Source organism: Triturus cristatus, chromosome 3_1, assembly GCF_964204655.1.
Source record: "Triturus cristatus chromosome 3_1, aTriCri1.1, whole genome shotgun sequence".
Classification (NCBI taxonomy): domain Eukaryota; kingdom Metazoa; phylum Chordata; class Amphibia; order Caudata; family Salamandridae; genus Triturus; species Triturus cristatus.
The window spans coordinates 381461301-381479312 of NC_140583.1; the positions used below are offsets into that span (position 1 = coordinate 381461301).

Below are 18012 nucleotides of genomic sequence, written 5' to 3' on the forward strand. Positions count from 1 at the left end.
GCCCTGGCTTGAATTTGTACCTTCTGACTTGGTCACTCTTTTGGAGCTCGTATTTCAATACTGGAGCAAGGGTGTACACTGTAGAAATGCAGGGCTCCATGAGGCTATATACCCACTCTGGGATGTCCCACTGGAATGGGTTTACTGCTGCAGAAAGGCTCCAAGCAGGAGCAGCATGAATCTTTGCTCCTTCCTAGGGTCAGCTTGGCAGGTTGATCCTAGTCTCCTGTCAGTTCTCAGAGCAAAATGTTGGCAAAAGGTGTCTAAGTTCCAGGTCTGAGGAACCTTTGGGAGGAGTTCATATTGACAACTCCCAAGAGTCCAGGACATGGGGGACTTTACTTGGAGATCAGAACTCACTCCAGCTGAAGTCAGCAGCAATCTAGGGCAGGCCCCGTTGACATTGGTCAGTTGAGCAGTTGCAAGAAAGGCTTCTTGAAGTTTATTGAGTCTCTGTAGCTCGAACAGGAGATAAGCCAACTGGCCCTTAGACTGGCTCCTGGGTTCATGGCAAGCAGATCCAGTTTATCTTCAGGCTCTTCAGACAGCAGGGCAGTCCTTTTTCTGACTCTTCACAGGTCTAAGGGTGTTCTGAGAGGGGTATTGGTGATGCCACTTTTATGCCTTGGGCAAGCCTGTGGGTGGGGAGTAGGGACTTCTATCTGTTCCTTAACTCTTAGAAATTGGGTTTCCGGTTAGCAGAGGTAAGCACCCTGTCCAAACAAGAACTACAATCCTAGTCAGGGTAGGTCACAAAGACACCATAAATTAACCTGTGCTTACCCTCTGCTAGCTTGGCACAGAGTAGTCAGGCTTAACCTGTCAAACAGTAACACAGTGAAAACACCACAAGAAGACCCCACGCCAGTTCATAAATAAAGAATAATTTTATAAGTAAACAAGACCAAAGTGACAGAAATCCAATCAGTGAAATCGAGATTCGAGTTTTTGAAGATTAAATGTAAAAATAGCACTTAAATCCAGCAGGTGCTTAAAGAGTTAATTAGTCTTGCTGGACTAGGGCAAAGTCAAGAGTTCAGGCCGACCTCGATGGAGTGTGGGCTGAATACAGGACCCAAGAAGGGCCCACTGAGCAAAAGTACCTTGATCCTGGTCACAAACAACGAGATACAGGGTGCAGCCAAGCAATGCGTCTGAGATCCCCATGCAGTTGGGGTGATGTACCAGATTTCTCCATGCAATGGCTGTGAATCACTGGTTCCAAGGCGCAGCAGTTCTGAATGCGATGTGCCGGGTTTCTCCGCGCTGTAGAGGCGATACGTCGATCTTCCCCGTGCAGTGGCGGCAATACATTGGTTCCGAAGCAGCAGTTCTGGAGGCGATGCAGTGATTCCAAGTGCGATGAGTCGATCTGGTTCCCACAACAGCACGATGTGCTAGTTATAATTGGTGCACTGTGTTGATGCATGGGTTCTGGCAGCTGCAGCACTTACAAGGGTTCTCCTCCAAAACCTTGGTGTGTCCTGCAGCCAGCAGTCCTCAAAAACCAGGAGAACCCCACTGCCTTTGAAACCAAATAGACTCTGTCTCCTGTGAGCACCGGACTTGCTCAAATAACACCGACTCTGACTCCGGCTGATTCCGTGAGTCCCCAACACTCTGCTCCCGGTGCCCCGAGCCAGAGTGACCCAACAACCTCAGCCAGTCCTCCTGACCATCCAGGACTGCGTTGGTACCACTTGGCAGATCAAGTCTTGCAGCAATCAAAGTCCAGGGGCTGTTTGTAAGTTGAAGAGAAGTGTTAGACAACCTTGAGACTTCAGTGCAGGAGGCAAGGCAACAAGCCCATGGAGATACTTAGGTTCTAGGATGGAGAGGTGCATATCCAGTCCTTCTCACTCCCAGGCAAGAGACAAGTAGGCAGCAGGCTAGCACAACGAAGCAGTCCAGCAGAGTGGCAGTCCCTCCAGGAGCACAGCAGTCCTTCTTGCTTATAGAATGTCCTCAGTTGGTGGTGTTAGAGGGTCCAGTACTTATACCCAGTCAGGCCTTTGAAGTTGGGGAGACTTCAAAGAGATGCCTTTAAAGTGCACAAGTCCCTGCCTTTCCTTCACCTGGCTCCAGATGCACTTTATGGGGTATGGAGTCCTTTGTGTGGGGACAGCCCTTTCAGGTGTGTCAGCTTCATCCCTTCCATCCTCCCCAGGATGGTCCATAAGGATGTTGCCGGCCCGTCAGTCAAGCATAAGCTCCCTTTGTGTGTGGCTTTCTAGAGGGAATGCATAAAGCCAGCTGTCACCCCCCCCCGACGTGTATTCAGAGACATCAAATGTGGGGTCCCATCTCTTCCCAATTGGAAATTATACTTCTAAGATGTAATATGGCAATCTGTTAGAAATGGAGGTCTCTAGTTGGCATTGGTTTGCACCTTTGTCCAAGTAGGGATCCTTCTTCCTAGTCAGGGTAAGGGGGATACACTTCTAAGAGAACCCCTGCTTATCCCCTTGGTAGCTTGGCACAAGCAGACAGGCTTATCTCAGAGGCAGTGTGTAAAGCATTTTTGCAGGCATACAGTAACACAGTGAAAACACTACAAACGGACACCACACCAGGTTAGAAAAATAAGCAATACGTTATCTAAACCAACAAGACCAAATCTGACATCCAACATACAATACTGTAAAAATAGTTACTTTTCAAGATAACCTTCAATTTGCAAGAATAGCTGAAAACACACAGTTCTTCCGAGTCGGTAGCTCTGTCCAGGGCTGAAAGCGAAAGAGCCTAGCAGCTCCAGCCGACAGCGTTGGTACGGGCCAACTAAAGCATTTACAGACTTATAGACAGTACCTTTCTCATTGCGGCCGATCCCTTTGGTACGAGTCAGCAGGGCAACCATCGCGGTTGCGATGTGAAGTGAAAGCGGTGCAGTGTGCGGTACCCTCACGGGGCAGTGAAAGCAGCGGCTTCGTGGCGGTCATCCAGCAGCGTGGGTGAGATCAAGGCTTATAATGCAGAGTGAGGTGGTGCTCAATGTGGTGCTGGCAGTTCACGGTGCGGTGAAGGAGCCGGTTGATGATCTGGTCAGGCATCGACGGTGTCGGTGAAGTGAGGCGGTGCGGAGTGCGGTGCCCACAGGACACGGTGCAAGCAATGGCTCGGTGACGGTTGCACAGTGGCATCTGTGAGACCAAGGAAGTGCAGCGGTGCTTTCTGCGGTGGATTCAGGAGACGGAAACAGTGACAGACTCGGTGACAGAGTCGGCTCCTCTTTCCTTCTGCGGCGACTGAAACCAGCGGTTCCAGAGACGGTGCTCAGAAGGATGGTGAAGTCTTTGCTGTTCCTGAGACTTCTTGAACAGGGGGCAAGCTCTACCTCAAACCCTTGCAGATAATATTTCAAGCAGGATACACACACAGTTCCTCTCCTTAGCAGAAACAGGTACTGCAGGCTAATCCCAGACAGCACACAGCAAAGGGGCAGTACTTCTCCTGCAGCTTCTCCCAGCTCTTCTCCTTGGCAGAAGTTCCTCTTGAATTCCAAAAGTAATCTAAAATTCAGGGGTCTGGGCCCCAATTGTTATGGTACAAAATTCTTTGTTCTCTGGTGGCAGAGAACCTCTTTGCCCAGCCAAAACCAGTTCTGTCCTATCTGGTGCAGCGGCCCAGCAGAAGGTGGAGACAGCATTGTCCAAGGCAGAGCAGGCCCTTTCAGATGTGAAAGAAATCTCCTCCCCCTACTCTGAATGCTGCCCAGGTCTATTCAGCCCAGCCCTGGAAACGGAGGACACACCTCAACCCCCCCAAGTGGCGGCATGAACAGAATGCACATCCCCAGCCCCATCACTCCAAAGCCGGACAGTGAATACACAAACCTAGCAGAGGCACACCGGATGGCTAAGCAAGAAAATACCCACTTTCTAAAAGTGGTATTTTCAAACACAGAATGTACCAATCATCCTTACTAAATTATGCGTCTTTATATTCTGAGTTCAGGCATACTAAACTTTACCTTTCTAACTTGTCTATTTATAAGATGTTATAAGTAAACTTCTCATTCTATCCTATGGGACAGATAGCCTTTTCAATAGTGAAAAACGAAATTGGCAGTATTTCACTATCAGGACATGCCACACACATCAGGGTATGTCCTACCTTTTCATACACTGCACTCTGCCCACAGGGGTACCGTGGGCCTACCTTAGAGGTGACTCACATGTAAGAAAAGGGAAGGTTAGGGCCTGGCAAGTGGGTACACCTGCCAGGTTGACATGGCAGTCCTCCTATGTCTAGGCTGCACACATTCACTGCAATAGCAAATCTTGTGTGGGTGGCACAATCAGTGCTGCAAGCCGACTAGCAGCATTTGATTTACAGGCCCTGGGCACACACAGTGCACTGTACTAGGGACTTAGTAGTAAATCAAAGAAGCCAATTATGGAAACACTAATCCATGACACCAATTTACACAGAGAGCATATGCACTTTAGCACTGATCAGCAGTGGTAAAGTGCCCCGAGTCATAAAACCAACCAAAACAGGGTCAAAAACAGTAGGCCAAAAAGCAAAATGTCTGGGGATAAATCCGCTGGAAAAGCCAGGTCTAACACAATCCAAATGTTATCCTATGAGAAAGATGGGGCTTGTAGTAGTGAAAATTAATTTAAGAGTATTTCACTACCAGAACATGTAAAACGTAAAAGTACATGCACTACTTTTTAAATGCACTGTACCCTGCCCATGGGCTGTCCAGAGGCTACCTTAGGGCTGACTTCTATACAATAGAAAGGAGAGTTGGGCCTTGCTAGGTCGACATTGCATTTTAAAACTGCACACACAGGCCCTGCAGGTACAGGCCTGAGACATGTTTAAAAGTCTACTCTAGTGGGTGGCACAATCAGTGGTGCGGGTCCACTAGTAGCACTTAATACAAAGGCCCTGGGCACATGTAGTGCACTTTACTGGGGACGTATAAGTAAATCAAGTATGCTAATTGTGGATAAGGCAATGTTGCCATGTTATAAGTATCGAGCACATACACTTTAGCACTGATTAGCAGTGGTAAAATACCCCGATTCCTAAAGCCAGCAAAAACAGTAGAAAGAGGAGCCTGACTGCAAAAAGTCTGAGGAAACCACACCGGGGGTGCCAGGTCTAAAACTAACCAATAGGGGGAATATTCCAAGGGGTGACCCTGCCCATATTTGCAGCACTTCCAGTGTGTCTTACTGTAACCTATATTACAGTTCCCTTCCTCACCTAAATCCACAATTGCAGAATCCTTCTTCCCCTGGCCAGAGCTCCCAGTGCCCACCCAAAAGTGTTGCTATGATAATGGGCAAAGAGAGCAAGGAGGGTCAGGGAGGGCACTGTAAGGTCCAGCACACATGACCCCTCAGTGCATCAGAATCTGTGAAATTATGAAGCATGCCACCCATCTGCATGTGTGAGGGCTCTTGCTTCTGATCGACCGGTCCCCCCTCCAGACCAGTTGATTAGCAATGACCGATCAACAGCTTATCCCCCTCCTCACTTTACTATCTAGTAACAGAATTCCTTGGTAGATTATGATAATGGGTAAACCCTCCCTTGTGGCCACTATAACCCAGTTCTGGGGCAGCTCCTCCCTCCCACTGGGTTTGGAGCCAAGCTGTCTAGGAAGACAAAGGAAGGCATTCCTAGATGTGTGCTACCTCTGCTCACTAAGTCACAAAGTAGATAGGCTTAATTTAGGGCAATGAAGTTATGTTTCAAGATACTAATAAAGTCAAAACTCATAGCAAGAAAAAATACAAGCCTACTTAGATAAATAGAGAAAAATGTTATGAGAAAAATGACAAAAATCCAATTAGGTGAACTGTAGATATTATTTTTTAAAGAATTAAGTGAAAATAGTAGCAAACATTTCAAAGCACCAATAGTAGTCCATGCAAGTGGTAGACCCGGACCTAGGTACAATTTGAGGCCAACCGAACTGGATCCCTGATTGGATACACTAAGTAGATTGGTCTAAAAAATATCTGTAAGTTAAAGATTTTGAAAAAAATGTACTTCTTGAGGGATTCTGCCAATTCAGTAAAAAGGGTTCCCATGCACTGGCTACATACATTTGTTGTAGTTCCTATTTGCATTACTGTAAACAGCCTGAAAATCCAATGCTTCCAGACCGATCCAAAATAGTGAAGGTCTTGGACCACACTAAAGTTGGGCTCTGAGGCTGTGGGTTTGAGCAGGGAGAGTAATATTGTAATCTTAGTGTCCTCCTACATCTAACGCTAAAATTCAGTTTGAAGTGGTCACTGTACTCACAGTAAATGCAGAGACAGAAATCTGATAGGATAAAACCAGGGTCCTTCAGCAGCCAAACAGGGATATACAAAAATTGTCTTGCCATCTTGTTCTCTGTCTCCCTTTCAAGTGCTTAAGTATTGAAAGTGGCTTAACAGACCTGTTCAGCAGGATTTTACAGTGTGGTATCACAGGATGCCTACAGCCCCCACTCTGAATATTCTGTGAAGTTCAGAGAAAGTCACTATTGCCCATTGAGGTCATCCTATTGTTTGCTCATGGGAGGCATTTCACACCTCATTTACATCTATTCCCAGGCTTGAGCACAGGCTGAGATCGCACAGAGGCTTGTGCTAATTAGCCATCTTACAGTTCAGGCAGGTGAATGGTAGCTTTCTGAAAATTACTTTTCCTTAATATTTGTTAAAAATCTACTTTCACCATTGAATTGGATTTTTACTAACTATTCATATAGAGGTTTAATTATTTTTCTAGCTGGTCTCGTTCCTGAGCTACAGTATTGATATGTTAGTATGTACTCTGGTTTTCTAGGCGTGCCACAGTAAAAACAGCTTTTAGAGCCTTGTCACTGTACGGACATGGTAGCATTGATTTTCTACATGTCCCAAACTAGGGTGCTGAAAACAAAAACATTCTACAAATCCCACTTTTAAATACTGTGCATCTTACCTTGTGAACTACAGGTCTACGTAAGAGTGATATAATAATATTTAAATAAGAGCGTTTTACCTGTCAAAAAGGGTTATTTAAACAGGTTGCTCTGCAGGTTTTACACTACAGCAGTCCGGCTACAATGGTAGGCCTGAAGCTGTGTTTTGTCCTTGTCACACTAGTGCTGCAGTCCACAAGCAACATTTGCCTTTTCTTGCAATTATTGTATTTCTGCCCCACATACTATGGTCTTATTGGGAAGTTAAATACACCAATAAGGTAGTTGCCAATTTCTACATGTTTTAGGGAGCAGAGCACATACACCAGGCATGGTACAGCAGTGCCCCAGTGTGCACAATCTACAAACCAACAATTAAATTGAGTAAAATATAGGGGGTGACTACGCAAAAAGGGGCATTTCTCCCAATGACACAACACAAAGCAAAATAACAAAAGTGAAAAATTCAATAGGGCAAAGCAAAACTAAACAGAACAGCAACTACGGTACAACACAACTATAGCACAAATAGTGAAGCACATAAATAAAACCGCACAAATATAACTAAACACATCGCATCCAACACATTGCAGCACAACACATGTACACACATATTCTTGCCACACATTACCACCACCAAAACTTTCTTTTCATAATATGGTGGTCAAAGGTGTTTGCACTAAGCACTCCCTTATTTACCACCAACAATATGCAATAGCGCTGTTCAAAAATATTTCACTCTCTAATTGACGGGAAAAGGAAACTACAACGTTAATGCTAACTTGAGGAACTTTGCCCATCCATTTGGAGGAATTTTTGTGCAGGTGCACTCTCACCCACCTCTATTCTTGAAATAAAAAATAAGCCTTTTCTGTCGCCTGCCTAAGGACCTTGGCAATGCTGTTGAGGCAAACATGCTCGAGTTCAAGTTCACCCCTCTAAGGTCCGTTTTATAACCCACAGTTGGACGGTTCTTCAAAACAAGAAAGTTTGAAGATATCACCCTGATAAATCATATTTTACATTCTTTAACCTTTGAAATACAAGTTACATTCAAATCTCTTCTGGCTGATATAAAAACTAAACTGTCTCTTACGTCGGTCAGAAAACATAAAATATAATCTCTTCAGCATTTGTCTTAAATAACAATTTATGCGATGCCCATCTTCACCCATTTCCTTAGTGAATATCGAGCTGTCTGTTTCTAATTGTATGTGTGTATTGAAAATTCTTAATGTGATCTATTATAAAGAATCGCAACACTTCAGTTAGTGCAGGACCCCTATAAAAATTGTTAAATAGATACAATTCATAACGTGTATCCAACCTTGTCATGAAAACAGCATTTCGTTTACTGCTTGGGTGCTATTTTGATGCATTTTATAGAATCCCTGTGCCCAAACTTACATCAGAAGGGATCTGTGGGGAAACAAGTAATACCCTCCAGTGCTCGGAGAGATGTACCCTCATTTCTACTTTTTTGTTGCCTTTTTTATGAATTTCTTCAGTGTTCGCCACTTTACCCAACTCATTGCTTTAACGTAGGCCCCATTCTTAAAACCCTCCCACCCTCTTTAAACTTGAGTGATTTTCGTTCACAAAAGGCCGTGATACTGTTCATCGGATCCAGGTGTGGCGGCTCAGAGCACTAACCTGCCCATGTCAGGGGTCTGTGTTTGATTCCCTGCTCATGGAGTGGGACCGCTCAGTGTTTCATCCTTGTGTGGTTGATAAAACGAGTACCACTGAGCTGGGTAACTATAAACAACTGTATCCTGTCAAACGAGCAAAGGCGGCGTATGCTACAAGTACCCGTGTTATGCAGTTAAATTGACACATTTTATGTGTGACTCGTGGTGTGTTTTGCTCAGAATAGCATCGTGCCTTTCTTTTCATCCACTTTCTGCTGTTGTGGTTGTATGTACGCAAACTACTACTATAGATGGCGTTTTTTTCTGGTCTGTGTCCTTGTTCCTCCAGGTCTACGACTACTGTGACTTCTCGCTGCTGTGCGCGGAGCCCTGCGAGCGCGGCCGGCAGTTTGCGGGGGGAGAGTTCCTGGCGGCAAACCGCCTCATTATCTGGACCGAGGACTGCAGCAGTTTCATCTACCAGCTGCTTAACAGGTGGGCCCAGATGGGAGGAGGAGGCCGCGAGTGCAGGTACAGGATGAACCGTTGCGGGTGGGTTCATTATAGGAAATCACTGCATGTCACACATGATCAAAACCCAGAACAGAACGACTGTGGCGCCGCCAGATTTAGCCGGAGTGCGGCAGCCGGGCACCTTTGTTGAGAACAGCAGGGGTGGGAGGCCGGCATTGACCACGCGGGACCCTGGCAGCTGGCGCTCTGATTCCATTTTACAAGTCACTTGTAATGAGTTACTGACCTAATCAACTTTAAGGCCACCGAATCCTTTTCTCTGCAACCATTTTCAAAAGAAGAATTTCTAAAGCTTGTTTTTCATTTCCTTTATGTAGCGGACTTTCCAAAAGCGCGCACCCTGCTGACGGACGGATACTGAAAGAAACAATTTCTCCTCATCTGCTCTGCTCCACAGGCATGGGTGGACACGAGGTAACACAATGAGCTACACAACCCACGGTACATAAAAGCTTGGTTGCCAAATGTTCTGTAGTTCCTTTTTACAATGTAGTCGAATTGTGCTGGCCTGATCGTGTGGGCCGAAGTCTACACCTAACAATTTTTTCTTCTCTCCCCATAGTTTCCTGGAATATTTGCGGGATACAAAATGTAAAATATTTCATTCTAATTTCTTTCAAATGTTTTGGAGTGGGACCAGCTTGAGCGTCAGCTTTGCTCTAGAGTTTGAGCTTTTTAATTCTTAAACACCAATATCACTGGAAACCAATGAAGAGCAAAACCACCATGGAACAAATTAAATGGAGTTTTCCTTCAAAGCTTTTTGCTTTTCTATAGTTTGTCCCTGAGAAACTGTGGCTACTTTCAATGCGTCAGGAAATCTTACTACTTGGCAAAGTGGTTTACTTTTTATCCCTTCCGTGTAGAATATATAACTTTGTGTGAAGATAGTCATTTTGGACCACATGTATCAAAAATCAATTTTGTATTTCTTAAATTGCAAATTTTAGGTAATCGCTATTTAAGGAATGCAAAATGGAATGTAAGAAAATAGCGATTACCTAATAGAGATTCCTAAAGATACGCAATTGTGGTTAGGTAATCGCTATCAGTTAATACTACTCCATTCATTCCTATGGACCTAAAGGCAATCAACTAAAATTTACAACACTATGACAGAAAACGCTTGGTCTCCAAGTAAATTGTTACAAGAAAAATAGTACAAGTTACTATACCCATGATATACACATTCAAGAGCCTATGTTGTTCAGCTTACTTGTGAAACAGTTACCAAAACGAATATTTTGACATCTCCAGAGTCCTAATTTCCTGAGATTTTCCCTTATACATATCACAAGTTTACTTCTAACCCAATAAACGTGTTTGGCCCATAGTTGACTAATCACATAACTTAGTGATTTCATAATTATTGAAAATAATATTAAATGAGCCTGCTGGGTTTTTCCCAAAAATGTCTCTCAAGCAACTGCTCTCCAATGAAATACTCGTGCAAAAAGGTTGATCTTAAAGGAGGAAGAGAGGAAAATTCAGGACAAAAATTATTTAGGAAATGTAATGCTTAAATGAAATTATGTCTGTGTGAGACATTAAGTAAAGCAATTACCTTCAATTTAACATCCAGATGATTTATTTCTTATTGGTCGACGGGATTTATTAGTTAGCTTATGATGCAACATCTATAAAATATAATGTTTCAAATGGCATTTAAAAAAGAAATCCCCAGATATTCCTTATTATTTAATGTTCCTAGAAACACAACATTTACTTGCTAGGGTAGTGCACGAAGCTAGGAGTGAAAAGTTGATGTACTACTGTATGGACCATTTCCTGCCAGTAGAAAGAGGAGGAGATAGAGTGAAACTTCTTAGGCAGCTTGAGGCTAAACTCATAGTGGATTTGCGCACTAGGACTCCGGGGGGCTAAACCAGGAAGAGGAATTGTGGTCCTTTATTGGATAAGTGAACGTAACAGCATGTAAAATGTACTGTCCCTTGAATAGCAGCAATGAAGTGGGGAGGAAAGTCAAAAACAAAACTAAAATAAAGCAGACAGAAAATATAAACATGACCCAGAAAGAGTAAAGATAGGCTCATACAGAGCTTCATTTAAAACCCATATTGACAGGGGCAACATGACAGTGGTAGGAACAAGCCAACTCCAATTGGAGGTATAAATCATGGCACAACATAAGATTTAGGGCATGCTATTTAGCATAATAAGCTAAGAAGAACTTGTACATGGCATTAATTAATTGCATTTTTTGATTAACTATATTTTGATGAAATTGTATTGGATTTTCGTATTAAATGTTATGTTGAACCTTGGGGTTAAAATAAGAATGTATAAAAATAACAGTACTGTCTACTCATATATAGTATTGTGTTAAAATGGCTGACATCTTCCCCAAACAAGTGACTGGATTCTAAAGACCGTTTTCTATTTTTATTTTTTATGTTTGTGATTTCAGTCCCTGTCGTTAACCAATGAGAGAGTAAATGGTTAAATAGAAAGTGCATGCAGGGAATGACTGACATTGACGAAGGCCAGGAGGCTGAAACGCGTTTGTCAGTTGATCGTGTTTGCAAAGAATTAAAATAAATTAATCAGAATAATGGCCGGAGTGCGCAGCGTTTTTGAACTGTGGCTGATATGGATAAGCGAGTTTCGTCCTCGCGGCTGGAGCACCCGCTGTGTTGAGAGCGGGAAACCGACGAAGAACGTAGTGGAATATATATATATATATATATATATATATATATTACCTACTGGCGGTCGCCAGTAGGTAGTTATAGTTAGGACCCCTTTTCCATAGGAAATCCGCAACATTCTATTTTGAATAACTTTGGCGCCGGTCGATGAATCCTCGCGAATTTCTCAAAATAGGTGGGGCGCTACGCTCCGCTCCTACCCTGAAAGTCTCGGGGGGATTCGTCAAGCGGGGGCTGAGATAAAAGGGGGGTCCCAAAACGCGTTTTTCCCATGCATTTTTCCATAGGACCTTTAGACAGAGCTACAGCCCGAACGGCTGAACAGAATTACTAGAAATTTGGCAGAGAGGTAGTCCCTATGTCAAGGAAGTGCCTTTTGTAGGTTTGGTGTAAATCTGTTCAGTAGATTCTGAGAAAATAGCCTTTAAATCAATATATATATCAGAGCCCGCTTACGGTACGCTTACCGTACGCTTACCGTACGCGTACGGTGGCGTGCGCGAGCGCGATTCTGATTGGCTCTTAGATCTTAGTAAACATTCGAATCGGCCGAAACCAGGAAGCGGCGTCCGCCATTTTGTCTCTCGCACTGAGTGTTATTTATCAAACATGATGCCCAAAAACATGTTACGGGGCTGTTTTGACAACTCCCTCCCACATAGTCATGTTGAGGGAGTCCCCAAACATCCCCCAAGAGCAAAAACGGTTTTATTTTTTTTTCGGCAATTTCGCCGAGTACGCTTACCGTACGCTTACCGTAAGCGTACGGTAAAAAATAGAAATAAAAAAAACACTATCCACACTTACCCCACCCCCTGTGCTTTTGGTGGCCGTAGGCCACCAAATGTACAGGGCTTATTACATCAGTAAAAAAACTATATTTTGGCAACATGAAATTATAAAATCGAAATAAAAAAAACACTATCCACATTGACCCCACCCCCTGTGCTTTTGGTGGCCGAAGGCCACCAAATGTACAGGGCTTATTAAAGTTGATAAAAACCGTGCACGGAACGCACTGCGTTAAGTGGGCGCGCACGCCTCGAATGGCGTAAAGTAACTTAGCATTTAAAAAACCGTACAAATTCACTGAAAAAACCATAGGTTTCACACACGTTATAGTTAGGAATTAGCATTTAAAAAACCTTGCAAATTCACTGAAAAAACCATAGGTTTCACACATGTTATAGTTAGCGGAAATTTTACTGATAAAAAACCAATGAAATTGCCCCGTTATAGTTAGTGCTGGCAACTATAACTCACGCGACCGCAATCTTCTGCTGATGACATATGTGTCTTTATAAAAAAAAATATTTGTAATATATGTATAGCTAAAAATGTATGGAAGAAGACATGGGCAAATAAGTGTCTAAATACAGTATTAGCATCAGCAGAGGATTGCGGTCGCGTGAGTTATAGTTGCCAGCACTAACTATAACGGGGCAATTTCATTGGTTTTTTATCAGTAAAATTTCCGCTAACTATAACATGTGTGAAACCTATGGTTTTTTCAGTGAATATATATATATATATATATATATATATATATATATATATATATATATATATATATATATATATATAAATATATATTTATAAACTGTTATGTTATGAGGTCTATGAACACTTCTATTCTGAATTAGAGCTTGGGGGAATGCCGAGTCAGCATAGGGATAGCCGACAGCTCCCTTGGAAGTGGACCGTCCCCAATACTCAGAGATACCCGCAAGCCAGGTTGTGATCACTGTGCCTTGAGTGCAACCACCACTGCAGCTCAGCTAAAGGTACTGGACCTTTGTCAAGTGTTTACCATTTGTACTGTTCCCACTTGGCAAAGTACTTTGTTTTTCATAAATGAACTGCCAACTTGGTAGTTCGTTATTGAAAAACAAAAAAAAAATGGCCCTGACCCGCTGGGTGTTTTCTTCCAAAGAGTGCAGATTATATTTTTGTGTTTGGCATTAACTGGTGGTCCCGAACAGGAGCAAGGTAGGTCAGAAAAGCCACCCTTAGTGGGTTGGACTGTCTGATGGACATTGACAAAAGACTTTTAATGGATGGGATGTTGAGCAAATGTTTCCGGCGGCAGAGTTACTTGAAGTTTCATTGTTGGAGACCATGCACTTCCCTAAATACCAATAGAGAGATGGAACCACTCTTTGGTTGATGGGGAATCCAGCATCCACCATTAATCCAACGGTGGGGTTTTAGGAATGCCGTATGATATTATATTCCTCTGTTTATATAGGCAATCTGTTATTGTTTGCAGGGGTTTTCCTGTGCAATGGGCTTTTTGAATGAAAGAAAGGAACCTTTTTATAAAATTCTATATGCTGGAGGAACATCCGGAAGAATCAGTTTCTGGCACATACCTGATGTCCCAGTATCCACATTTGATGGATCCCCGAAAGGTAAAAAAGATTTTGAACATTTAGAAAACGAATTATTTATTCAACTGTTAAATGAGCTTTGTTGAAAAAGACATTTTGTGAATGGTATCTAAAAAGTCATTTTTCAAATGTGTGGGTTTTTTTTATCGGCACATTGCCTCGAAAAACTCTATAAAAACGATCACCCATCCATCTTATTTAGAGATTCGTGGGAAAGTGTATATTTTGTGTACAAATGTAAACGTTGCAATAGAGCAGTAAGACTTCAGTTTAGTCCTTGATGGATGCTTGAAGTGGTCCTTGTGTGGGTTGTAAAATTCAAAACTGTGAATTAACAACAAGAGAGGGAGGGAGTTTTTTGGAGCCACTCTTAGTCCCCCAGGGCTGGTATAAATCAACAATGGAAGAGTGTGTCCATCAGGTATGAACAAGTGCTGAAAGATGTAAAAAACGTGAATCACTATGTCTTACTCACTCACCAACCTAGTTGGTGACATGCTTCATCATTGGGTTCCCACCGGAGAGACCGAATGTCTCCCCGGTGTGCTGCGACGCCTGAAGTACAGTGGAGCTGGTTTTTTGTGTGTGGATGCAGTGCAAATGGTGATAGTGTAGGTTAAAATATGTCACAGTTTGAACCAATAAGTAATTTTAATAGTGGTAAACCGGACACAATTAAAAACAATGTGGTGGACGTTAGAAAACTGGTGATAATTGGGCCAGCTACGTCCTAAATCTGGTGCAAAGTGATCAAAATGGTCAAGCTGTACTTCAGGCGTCGTAGCACACCGGGGAGACATTCGGTCTCTCCGGTGGGAACCCAATGATGAAGCATGTCACCAACTAGGTTGGTGAGTGAGGGTTCTTTTAAAACATAGTGATTCACGTTTTTTACATCTTTCAGCACTTGTTCATACCTGATGGACACACTCTTCCATTGTTGATTTAAATTCAAAACTGTCCCAGAGCTTGGATTATACACCGACAATGACCTAGGCTGTATCAGCTGCATTTGTTTTAAAGCACACTATGCATGTATGTTTGAGCATAGCCACAGTGAACGTCCATAATATGCTGCACAGAGATTTATATTGTCCAATTACCTGGCTTTCTGATTGTCATAACATACTCAATGAGATGCACACCAGGGCTGCTATAAGGCCCAGAAAAGTAAAGTTTCAAAAATGTATTTCACGGGAACCTTCTTAGTCTATAGTTTTCTGAGTTTAATTTTCTTATTTGGAATGTTTTGATCTTACCCTTGAGATCCATATTTTCTTAGAGCATGAGGGGCTTCTGTTTTTCATGTATTTTTGCAAAAAAGTTTTTGCATAGGAATATAATAAATTAATCTCAGCTCATTGGCTAAGAACCATAGTTGCCATCATACGTTATCAGTGCATTAAATATGAAAATACACACAGAATAAAATACATCTATCCTGTGAATTAATTGGTTTGATTATAATAAGTGAATTAAAATCAATTTTGTCATATCTTATATTTGACCAAGAGAGTCCAATGTCTGGTTTAAAGAGACCGTAGAATGAAAAGAAAAACATAGTGATGTGGTACCTGGTAGAGAGAAATACCAATGGACAACAATGAGCATCTAAAATGTTGCGTTTTGATGATGTCTGCTTAGGTTTTGAGACAAAATGTGACATCATTTAGCAGATGGTCTCTTTAACCCATAAGCATGTAGTGCAATATAAATTATTGGTTTAGAGTGTCTGTGATTAGTATTCAGAAAATTCCACTGAAGAGGACAGAATATTAAGGTGTTAATTAGCTCTTTTAAAAAATAGTCATTTTTAAAAATGGGGTCTCTGTTTGGTAGAGGTGTGCACTCTGTTTAAGTAGGGACTACCACTCTAGTTAGGATTAGTGTTCTACACACCAAGGGGCTTATTTGCAAGCCCCATACACCTCCCGTATATCACTTTTTCCCTGTGTTAAAAGTGACGCATCGGCTGCACAAGTGGCTTGTAAATAGGGCTCCCGGTTTTATGGTATTTATTTTGTCAACATTTCCGTCTGTATTTATCCATATTTATTTTTTTGTCATTTTATCTGTATATATCTGCATTTATTATTGTCGCAAGAAAAAAAAGACGCTGCAACTAGTATTTTTCCACATTTATTTAAAAAGACAGTGCACACAGTTATCGGTTTAGCTATATGTATATATGCTCCAAATTAAGTAAACACAATACAATGTGTGAGAGTCTATTACAGACATTTGAAAGACTAATGTTGTGTATGTTTCATGCAACATTCACAAAAATGTTTTCTGTTAGATCAAAACAGGACCTGACATATGAGAAATTGGGAGGGTGTCAAGGAGATTACTTGCAGTAATATTAGTATCAGCTGTTGCTGTGTTACAATATTGAAAACACCCTCACTAGCCATGATAAACACATTTAGAATTTAGATGAGTGCACATGTGCACTTTCAGTGACCTGGCCAAAGACGGCATGAAAGAGCTGTCTACTTTCTTCATATATTACAGATATTGGATGCCTCATTCTCCTTATTGTCCGTTCCATGCTCCTCTCTGTGGTGTGTGATGACTATCCACAGCTGAGAGAGCAAACTACCTCCTCTGAAGCAGGGAACTCTCATTTCAGAAATAAATTTCAATTTAAGGCCTGAAAGTATCCCAAAGCTAATGCGGCCTAATTTCCCTAATGTGTTTATGCCACCAGTCTTTCTGACCTTTTGGGTCACACTCTTTTCTGCCAGTCCTACATTAGCGCCAAGCACTCGCGCTACTAACACCATCCCCCACCTCCTCAAAGTTGAACTGCTGTAGTGGTGCAAACCGTGAAATACAAGTTCACCTCCACCCCAACATTTTCATTTAACTGTGACCTAAAACAGACTGCTGTGCTGGCGCAGCGCTCACTACAGAGCCAGAGCTGCGGAGATGTTGAAGGATCAGCTGATTGCACATCATCAGGGCTATGGTGGGCAGGTCAGAGGCAAAACGCTCCTAGGAAATAATTTCCCGCACCTACCAAAGATGAATGGCCCAGCAGGTGTTAATGGGGGCAGGAATACAGGGCAATCAGGAAGAGGGGCATGGGGAGGCAACCCTGGGCTGGAGCACGGATTGTCGAACAAGTCTCAGAATCCAATTTGGTCGTATTATTCCGTTTCTATGTATAAATAAAGATGGAAGAAAAATATTTTTCTGTCTGTATTTATATGTAAAAATCAGTTAAAACGGAAAACCGGGAGCCTTACTTGTAAATAAGCCCCTAAAAGTTCACCTGTGCTCACCCTCCAGTAGCTTGGCATAGAGCAGTTAGACTAAACTAAAGAGGCAATGTGTCAAGTATTTGTTGACACACAGTAATACAGTAAAAACACCACAAATGTACTCCACACCAGTTAAGAAAAATAATCAATATTTTTCTGAGAAAAATGAGACCAAAACGACAAAAAGCCAACTTACACAAGTCAAGATATGAATTTAAAGATTAAATCAAAATACCATGCTTAAAAATCAATAGCTCCAACTGGGGCTATCTGGTCATGGTTGACTTGGGCAATTCCTAAAGTTCAGTCCAACCACGATGGAGTGCGGGCCGGATACAGGAGTCACGCAGATCCACTCACTGTACCTTAAATGCGTTACAAATTGTAGACAATGTGGTGCGCAGAGGAGGTGAGGCGTTACAGATGCAAATGATGTGTCGGTCCCTGAAGGCGGTGCAAGGTTGTTGAGACTCTAGTGCTCGGGATGATGCTGTGCACAATGAAGATGGTGCACCCATTGCTGGTGCAAGTTCTTCGTTTCCTGAAGGCAGCGTTGAGGATGCATCGAGGTTTGGAGTGCAGTGCATCAGTTCCACGCATGGG

The 18012-nt window shown here is 42.6% G+C and overlaps 1 protein-coding gene across 4 annotated transcripts in view; it reads left to right on the plus strand.

Annotated features, from left to right (window-relative positions):
• WDR72 (WD repeat domain 72) overlaps window positions 1-18012 on the plus strand; it is a 1103881-nt gene that overhangs the window by 383558 nt on the left and 702311 nt on the right. For all 4 annotated transcript variants that reach the window (XM_085644161.1, XM_085644164.1, XM_085644162.1 and 1 more), the window contains exons 8-10: window positions 8900-9045; window positions 9402-9498; window positions 14023-14164. In XM_085644161.1, coding sequence (XP_085500287.1) covers window positions 8900-9045; window positions 9402-9498; window positions 14023-14164 — 385 coding nt within the window. The remainder of the gene's footprint in view (window positions 1-8899; window positions 9046-9401; window positions 9499-14022; window positions 14165-18012) is intronic.